The sequence below is a fragment of the Pteropus medius genome, unplaced genomic scaffold (genome assembly GCF_902729225.1).
Source record: "Pteropus medius unplaced genomic scaffold, Ma_sr-lr_union100, whole genome shotgun sequence".
NCBI classification, from domain to species: domain Eukaryota; kingdom Metazoa; phylum Chordata; class Mammalia; order Chiroptera; family Pteropodidae; genus Pteropus; species Pteropus medius.
In genome coordinates this window covers 11,585,238-11,594,933 of record NW_024351543.1, presented here as the reverse complement: position 1 = coordinate 11,594,933, position 9,696 = coordinate 11,585,238, and the positions used below count along the sequence as shown (strand labels likewise).

General features: G+C 48.7%; 1 protein-coding gene across 1 annotated transcript; it reads right to left on the bottom strand.

The window, feature by feature from the left end:
* Positions 1-2,219: 2,219 nt before the first annotated feature.
* Positions 2,220-9,094, bottom strand: LOC120586767 (TPR and ankyrin repeat-containing protein 1-like). Its single transcript, XM_039843376.1, has 4 exons — positions 8,896-9,094; positions 5,307-8,323; positions 4,734-4,832; positions 2,220-3,697 (listed from the first exon to the last, which is right to left on the bottom strand). The coding sequence occupies exons 1-4, from the start codon at positions 8,943-8,945 to the stop codon at positions 3,597-3,599; spliced, it is 3,267 nt and encodes a 1,088-aa protein (XP_039699310.1). The 5' UTR covers positions 8,946-9,094; the 3' UTR covers positions 2,220-3,596.
* Between the last annotated feature and the right edge of the window lie 602 nt (positions 9,095-9,696).

Genomic DNA, 9,696 nt, shown 5'->3' with positions numbered 1-9,696 from the left:
CAGGGACCAACACTCCCCCTCGTGGCAATGCAACAGGGAGATGGGAAAACATCAAGGGGAAGACGGCTCAATAGTTCATCTACAGAGGCTGGACCAGATGCTCGAGGGCTCCCAGACTGGCCAGGCTCAGCTGGGAAGGAGGAAAGGCACTCAGCTCCTCAGACGCAGAGCGTGCCAATGGTAGCCACGATGATCAGGAGAGAGGGAACCCTTATTTCACTGACCAAATTGGCCTCCTAAGGCTTAAGAGACCCCAGTGAAGCAGAGGGTCCCCTAATCATGACTTGGGTTGAGTTTCCTACCACAGCAGGCCCAGAATAGGATTTGAATTGAATACAATGTGACCTTTCTTGTACAACTGAGATTCATGTATATTACACTATCGTTAGACCATTAAATCCCAGGATTATCAAAGCTATACTAAAATTAGATGGAAACATAGGAAACTCATATTCAATGCCATTAACATGTAAGAAGGATGAAACACCTCATATGTGTATTGGGTAAAACCTGGAAGTTGCTTTGTTGGGATTTTAACATTGGGAGTTACAGCCTTGGTCATCTTCCTGGGCCACAGGTTTAACCCTCCATCCAGGCCTGGAGAGCCCTTCCTGTGAGTTCCAGAGGGTGGAGTATAAGCCTTGTCCATCTGTTGGCCTCATCCCTCTCTCATCCCCCGGAGCCATGTAATTCCTGCAATTCCTACCCCACCCCCGGCAGTACTGGACCAATCCTGTGGGAGGCACTGGAAGAGCCCACTCCATGGCACTAGAGAAATTAACTGCTGATGCACTGGCCAGCGGGAGTGACAGCTACCACCTGTGAGCACTAACACTGAGAGCAGGTGTAGCATAAGCCATAAGTTACACAGAGCTCCGTGAGCTGCAAGGGACCACTCCCGGGAAACTGAGGCAGGCTGGCTAGGAAAAGGTGAACACAGTATCTCCAGCCCTAGGTGTGGAGGCGGGGGAGCAAGGATGGGATTCCTATGGATGAACTACAGTATTCAGGGGGACGGCCAAGAGTACTAAGGAGAAAGTAAAGCTGACGGTTTCGGGGGCTGTGCTGTGTTGTGCTACCCACTGGGAATGACTAGGAGTGGCTGCTCTGTCCAGTCCTTGGGGGGTCAGAGGTCAGGCTGCGCCAGGTGGGTGACAGTAGAACACAAGTCAGTTTCCTTGCCAGGCACCCCACTTTCCTATAGGTACCAAAAAGCAGGTGAGAAATTGAAGGGGGTCAGCTGTGTCAATGCCCCATGCTGATCAGTGCACCCTATGCACTGATACCAGGGGTGATAGGGTCCCGAAAAGAATCGCTGGCATTTGAGGTTGACTTCGGTGTGTGAGTCCTCAGTATAAAGAGCGCTGGCTGGCATCAGAACACCTGATGGGTCCAGGTCTCAGCTCTGCCCCAGACTGGCCCTGCAACCCAGAGTAAGAAACAGCATCTGCGCCTCAGTTTCCCCACCAGCAATTCGGTAAGGTATTGAGGTACCGGTACGGAGCTGAGGGATACTGTTATCTCCCACATCAGTGTCCTTTCTTCCTTCCAAACCCATGGCAATAGCCTATGGAACCACTGTGCATCAGGGCAGGAAGAAATGTTAGACAATTCAGTTTCCCAAAACAGGAAACTGAGGCCCAGCTGGGTTATGTAAATGCTGCTACCACCCCCATGCCATCCATATTTCTATCACTGCTATTTTTCCAAGTCTCCATCTCTCTCCTGCACCAGGCCATGAGAGCCTAAGGGCGGTGCCATATTTAGGCACTCTGGGAGCGCCGAATGGCTCTGACCTACCCCGGGTTACGCGGCTTACCAGGGGCAGGACAAGGATTCGATTCCAGGTCGCCTGCCTCCCAGGGCAATGTCCTTGTTATTGGGCAGCCCCAACGGACAGCATTGACAAAACTGTGTAAGGTCCGCACCCTGCACGCCCAGGAGCATCCAAATGCAAAAGCATTTGCACAGGCAGGCCCTCAGGAGACACGGCAACCAGCTGCATGTCCTGGGCTGCGCTTTATTTCTCTGTCCTGGGATGTTCCAGAAGGCACAGCAAGCTTCTGCCCTGGTCAGCATCGACCAGCTGACCAGAAAGACCCAGTCCCAAGATTTACCCCTTTCCTCTCTGAGTAGAGAATAGAAATAAACAAATGGACAGCATGTAAGAAAAATTATTTAACTTTATAAAAATGTGTAATACAGCAAGATTTAATCGATTTTTTTCCTTTTCTTTTTTTTCCTGGCAAGTGAACTTTGTAAAAATACCCAGAATAAAAATTAGAAACATACCTAATAAAAATCAGAAACATAAACATTTCGAGGAAATAGAATCATTTAGAAAGGCAATGAAGAGAAAACAACGAGCAGCAAAAGCAGCAGCAACATGGGGAGAAAGCTGATTCTATTGCGATGATAAAACAATGAAAGATTGAGGTGAACCCGACCTTTCCCATCAGGCTGAACTGAAGGGCTGGGGAAAGGGTGGGCAGTAATCATGAGCGAGGCATGAAGGCTACCGAATGGGACCGTGCTGATGGCCGCTGGCCCAGGTGGGTGGGGGGTAGGGGTGGGAAGCAATGGCCTCCTGCAAACAGCCCCACACCCCGCCCCTGCCAGCCATGGGCAGTGATTCACAGCCATATCCCTATGGATTGGCACTCATAAGTCTGGCTTCCTCTTCTGTCTCATTGGCCCTACCCTGCATCTCTGCAGGTCGCTGTCCTACTGTGGTGAGCTTGGTGAGAGAAAGCTCCTCAGAATGACAAACTTGCCAGGGAGAACCAAGAAAACTAGACATACCAGGCTACGTACAAAACACTTTCTGAAATTTCTGCACCATAGATAAGGCAGAGTTCGAACCATCTTGGAGAGCAGACCAGGGAGCCCCTGGCAACAAGCCAAGCCTTTCCTTATAGGGAGAAGTCCCAAAGGACTCTGGGGGAATTCTTGACTACATTCTGAGGTAGTCTGACGTAACTCGTATAGGTGGCTGAGGATAGGGGGAAAAGGAGGGCAGAAAGTTGCCACGGAGAGAAAATGCTGACATATACAACAGACTGAACCATGCTACAAAGAGGCTCAGAGATGACCAGAGTGGGGCTTGGGGTCAGGAGTGGCCGGAAGTGGGGTGCACACACACCCTGGGCACATGCAGCTCTTGGACTATTCGATGCTGCAGCCAAGTGAAAGGAGACAGGGGAATCCATGGAGGAATTTCCTGGCCCAGGGCAGTGGCAACTGAGATGAGGGTTGTCCCTCCTACTGACTCACGTCGTGATGGTGACGAGCCAGGGGACGTGCGGGCTTTGGGGTGAGGGGTCCCAAGGCCCCTTTCGATGATGACTCCTCTCACCTAACATGTTTTAGAGGAACGAACACTGTTAGGCTCTAACTGGGAAAGCAGTAGCGGTCCCTGCTCTGCGGGAGCAGTCAGAACCTGCGCCTCCACCGACAGAGAAGTAACAGGAACAAAGAGCAAAGCGGCAGTCAGACTCCCCTACTTCTTCGAGCTAGTTTGTGTCCTTTCCTCTTCCGCCCCAGCACGCGGAATTCTAAGTCAGGATGGAATGTTCTGGGCGGTGGCTGTGTGGACCTTAGTATTTCCTCTGCTTTCGCCATTTCTGCCGGCGCCTTCTAGGACAGAGCTCACCAAAGTCTTCAGCTTCGTTCTCGTAATTATCTTCCTGAACGATGTCTATTTAAAAAGAAAAAAAAAAGAAGGAAAAAAGAAACAAAGTGCAGAATGGTGATTTTTCTCACTGTACTGCAAAATATAATCAACTAGTAAAATCTAATGTCTCTGTAATTTTTTTTTTTAATTAAAGGGGCTTTCCACTAGGGTGTCAGCAAGAGACAATTTTGCTTTGAGTACTGATGTTGCTCGCCAGGGCGAGCCAAAGCCCAAGCAAACATGCTTCTCTAGCATTACTTCCCTGACAGGTTGGCTCCTCTGGCCTGATTTTAAAGGCCCTTTAAATGAAACAGATCAAAGAAAACCTAAACCCAACAGCAGACTTGAGTTGCTATACATTATCTCCCTTTTGAAATAATCACAAAAATCACAAATCCAGTACAAACTATATTCTAAAGCTTTTTTTTATTATTATTGGCAGAGATATTTGTGCCGAGTCCCCTCAAATTTTCCTCAGCACTGGGGCCTGGGTTTTCCAGTAGCATCTGGATTAAAAGGACTCACAGTAGGGCATTCTGGGGCCGGTGAAATACTCAGAGCGAGAAGAAATGAGGTGGGGCCGAGAGGGGGCAGCAGTTGGAATGAGCAAGACAGAAGACTTTCCAGGTCAAAGAAAACTTGGCAAAATAATCGTCAGGAGAGAAACCTGACTCACTCTACGCAAGCTCTGTAGGAAGATGCATGTGAGTTGTCCCAAGGATTTTGTTTGTTTTGTATGCTGATACATACAAAACACTCAGAACAGCGCTGATACTTACATGAATGGTTGGCACAAGCAAGATATTTATCAAGAGATGGCTTTGTAATACTTTGTGTATCCTTGGGAGTCACTGTTTTAAACCTGAGTAGTGACTGAAAGTGATTGATCATAGCGCTTGAATGGCAAAAGAGGTTTTTTTGAAAAAGTGACTCAGATGCTATGTTGCTAAAATTTGACTCAGCAAAAAAGATGGTTCTAGGCAGAGAGCGACTGACCTGGAAGTCAGCAGATCAAGAACCACCAGACCCAGAGCACTGCTCGGGATAGAGGGCTCCTCACCTTCCTCCTTTAAGCGGACTTCTGTTTTCGTCAGCCACTCCCGCGCATCCTTGACTGACGGGGTCAGAGTGTTGACAAGCCGAGTCATCACCTCTTCCGCTATGGGAACCAAAGAACAAGGGCTCTGAATGAAGCAGCCACTGTAGGAACTCAAACACCCAGTGCTAGAGCCAAAGCCCCCACCCTCCAAGAGCTTGTGTCTGTGCTCCCCCCATGGAAAGCAAAAGCCTAAGAACTCACAGCCATCTTCTGCCACCAGAAGCAGAGTCCTCAAGACTAAACATCCTCCCTAAATCTTCTCCATAGAATTAGCTAGCAAGCCCTTGTCTTATCTGTAGTGCCAGGGGAAACCATCCTGGCCCAAGATAATCAGGAAGTTTTCCCTGCAGAAAGGGTGGTCGAAACCATGGGATTTTGCTCTAATTTGAGAACACAGTCCTCACTTGTATTTCTGCAAATGCCATGTTCCATCTTCCCCCGGTCAGACATCACCACAAAGGGCTTGACTCTGAGGTGTGTTCTCAAAGCCCGGGTCCAACACCATCTGGGCCCCCACTCCCAAGGGCCCCTTACCTCCAGCCCAGGCCTTCCGCCTGTAGAGGTCCTCCACCATATCTGAAACCTTCTTGATGTTTTCCTGGACCTTCCTCTGATGGATGTGGCTCTGCCATATGGAGCCCGGGTGATTGTGGATCCACATGCTCTGCTCGATATCCTGCACCACCAGCTTGCCTTCGTTAATGGCCGGGTCTACCTTCTCATGAAAAAATTTGGAGTATATCTGGTAGGCCATTTTCTGCCTCTGGTGGCCTTCTAGGTGGATGTGCTGCTCGTAAGACTCGCTATTCCTCTCCCGATCTTCCTTGTCATCCAGCTCAGCCCCAGGAAAGGCCACCGCCTCTGAAGTCTCTCCCTCAAAGTCTTTGCTGGGGTTGAAATAGTTCTCGGGACCTCGGGTGAATTTCACCCCACACAGGTCGCACTGGGTCCTGTCAATGTCGGCCTTTTTGAAGTTCCCAGTCCCAGGCTCCCTGGTCTCCTCCCTGATGTGCTCCATCTGGGCACTCACCCTTCTCTTCCAGCTGACGCACAGGGACACCACCAGGCACACTCTCCTCAACTTCTGCCGGATGGAAGCCTTCCGCTGCTTCTCGGAAAGGATGGTGAGGAGGGCGTCTCGGTCTTCTAGTGCCAGCTCATCCGTCTCGTCCTGATCGAACTCACACTCTGGTTCAGCAGAGTGGTCCACGGGGGCCACACAGAGCAGGCGGTTCAGTCTGACTTCCTCGTGATAGAGGCCGTGGACGCTGTCCCACCGCCAGTAGCAGTCCATCAGGTACTCTTTATCCCGCTCAAAGAGCAGGTCCTGCAGCGCCTCGGCCACAGACTTCACGTTGACCTCCATCAACAGCCGCTTCACCACTTTCTGGAGCCTCTCAGGAACCTGGTCTGGGCGGTCCCTGCTCATCAGCTGCAGCCTCGATTCGATCTCCTGGAAGTGGCTGCGCAGAAGAGTTTTGCAGAATGGCTGCAGAACCTCCTCGGTATTCACCAGCATCACCAAGCACAGCACCAGGGTCCGCTCTGCCTCACCGGAGACCACATAGTCTATGTCACCGAAGGCATCGAGCAAGACATTGAAGTTCACATTCTCATAACCACATAGCACCTTGACAAGGTAGGAGAGGTGGAACCGGAAATCCCGAATGGCTCTTGCCACATCCTTAGGTTTGTATTCCTGAATGATGGAGAACACGTTCCCGAGCTCCTTGCCCTTCTTGCTGAACAGAAACTCCCAATAGTGAAGAAGGGCAATGTAGCTCTTGGGGAGGCGCAGGATGGCGTTATTCCAGAGGCGGGCCAGGACCGCCCCACAGTGGATGAACTGGAACTCCAACAGGGCCACTGTGTTTCCAATGCTGGGGATGAGCGGTTCTGTGCACCTCTTGACAAGGACGTTCATGAAACGGAAAAAGAGCTTCTTGCAGTTTTCAGGGTTCCTGTACACGTAGAGCTGGTCGATGCAGTTCTCCAGCAGCCGGATGAAGCACAGGTGAGTCTTCGCGGTACTCTCGTCACCCTTGTTGGGCGCCAGCATGCCGAATTTCCCTTCTATTCCTTTCATCCTGCTGCCTCTCCCCTTACCTCTTTCCTCTTTCTCAGACTCTAGAGCTTTGAGTTCCCTGTGGTAGTTGTCTTCTTCCTGGCGGAGCAGCTTTTCAAACTCCTCTGGGTAGTTGGAAGAGAGAAGAAAAGCCTGCATGGCGCTCAGCCACAGGTCCGTAGACTCCCGGCGGCTTCGTGCCCCTTCGTTTTGAAACAGAAAATGGATGTACTCTTTCAGTGCAAACCTGTAAGATCTGGGTTTGTAATTTGGTTTGAAGATTTCTTTGCATGCCATGGGGTTTTCTGACAACACTCGCTGATGAAAATGCTTAGGGAAGAGGACATTCAGGAAGGTTTTGCAATGGTGATACATATCTGTAGACAAAATGTGATCAATTCTTTCAAATTCTTCAGCTAAGATTTTAGGGAATACTTTTTTGGCTTCCAAAAGCAATCCATTGATTGCCACCAGGTGCATTTTTGACTGAACCAAACACTTGGCCTCGCAGCGCAGCAAAGGCTTGTGGAGATCTTTACAGCTTTCATCCTTACATTTTAAGCCGATGATGAACCTCATGCAGATGCTTGGGTAGCTCTTCCCAAGCAGGCTCTGTGTGATCTGACACAGTCTGCTCAAGAGGTGTTTGTACAGGGCTAATTTCACTTGGTCAGCCATTATCAAGAAATAGTCTTTTTTCTTTTCTCTCAAGTTCAAATCCAGGTCAAAAATTATTCTTGTGGGTCCAGGGTCGTTCTGGGCTATCTGACAATACTTGGCATCCACCTGAGAAATCCCAAAAAACTCAAAGCAAGACTTGACCATTTCCTTCTCAGCGTTGTTGGTCACTTTTTTGAGGGCCTTGACCAGACTGAGGAGGACTTCCAAGCCCCCTGGAGCCAGAGCCAGAACCTCCTTAGGATCAGCCTCACAATGGCTGGTGATTTCATAGAGCGCTTCCACCATTCCGGCCGAGTGGTTGAGCTTGTCAAACCTGAAGAAGGCATCCCTGAGCTTCCGAAAGTCTTTCAGGATTACCCCCAGCAAGAACTGGGCCTCGGCGATGCCAGATAGCTGCCTGGTTTGAGAGCAGAGATCGAGGGCTTCTCTCAGAATGTCTTTGGTATCTTCCACATCCAAATCCCTGGCCACGTTGAGGCGGGCAGCCCCCAGCAGACACGAGGCCTGGAAGTCCTTGTTGGCCGTGAGCCTGGCGGCCTCCAAGAGGCGGCCATGTTGCTTCATCAGCAAGGCAGCCTCTTCTCTCCGATCTTCCCTGTTCAGCAGGTCTGCAGCTTCTGCTAGCCGTTTCCGAGACTTCAGGAACACCAGCTGGTCATCTATGTCTAGCTTTGAGAGGACAGCCATCATCTCCTTGATCTTATTTGCACTCAGGTACTTTGCTGCAGCTTCCAAGTAAAACTGACTGGCAGAATAGGAGAGCTTGGATATGGGAAGGGTTTTGGCCTTCAGCATTTCTTCATATCTGCAATGACAGATGACACTAATGATAACTCGTTATCATCCAACCAATAGAAAAATGTCTTCCAAAATACAGGACGGAGCAACTGGGTCATGTATGAAACATATGTGTCCTACAACTAAAGGTATGTGTACATTCGTAGCATTCATATATGTATAACTGCGTGGTTAAGCATCTGCCAGTAGATCGCAATGAAGCAAAATCCTGACTGCCCACTAGTGCTCTTGCCTTTATCCATCCATAACACGCATCAATGAAACTACCAACTCAGCAAGCAAAGGTGAGAGGACAGAACCATCATGAAGCACAACATTGCTGTGCAAGTTATACACACACTCATGACACACTCTTCATCTTCTTTAGCCCCTTCTCCTCGTGACTCTGTGTCAAAGCTTATAAAGAGAGTGGAGAACACCGAGTCCCGCTCTCAAGTAGATTTTGACCCAGCACTGAGAACACTGCTCAGCAGAAGTGGGGTCAGGGTCAAGCCACTGCAGCAAAGTGGACACCATCGCCCAGCGCAGGCTGCACCCAGAGAGCAGAGGGAAGGGGGAGGGAGAGAATAAACCACCTACTTTTTTGCCGCGACAGCCGCTTCTTCATAAAGCTCCTCTTGACAGTACATTTTGAGTGCTAGATCAAATTCTTGAATCTGCTCAAAGCATCTGAAAGCATCTTGGTAGCACTGGCTTCGCTTATAGAAATAGGCGGCATCTTTTATCTAGGACAGAGTAAAATTTCCCTCATAGAGTATTCAAACATAAATTTCTATCTTAAAAATTAACCAACACCTTAAATAATAAAGGACATAGTCAAATGTCTTGTTATTTGTTAGAATCCAGTGAAAAACACTAAAACATAGGTAATATTAGGAAAACTAAAACTTTATAGGGAAAAAAATAAAGTTAAATTCCAACATCACATCATACACCATACACAAATTTAAGTTCCAGATGGGTTAGAGATCTAAATGTAGAAGCTATTAGAGGAAAATATATGTGAATATCTTGTGACCTTCAGGTAAAGAAGGCCTTTAACAAAACCCAAAACACACAAGAGAAATTGGTAGATTTGATTACAGCAAAACTGTTCAACAAAGGACATGTGAAATATAGTTAAAAGAAGACAAGCATTAACGTCTCGGTCAGCACTGCCCAATAGACCTTTCTGTGAAGACGAAAATGTCCTATATCTGTGCTATTCAATATGGCAGCCACTAGCCACGTGTGAATAACAAGCACATGAAATGTGGGTAAACGAAACTGAGGAACTGAATTTTTCATTTCTTTTCATTTTAATTTATTTTTATTTTAATTGCCACATGTGGCTAGCGGCTACTGTACTTGGCTGGGCAGGCGTAGAACATAAAATGGATT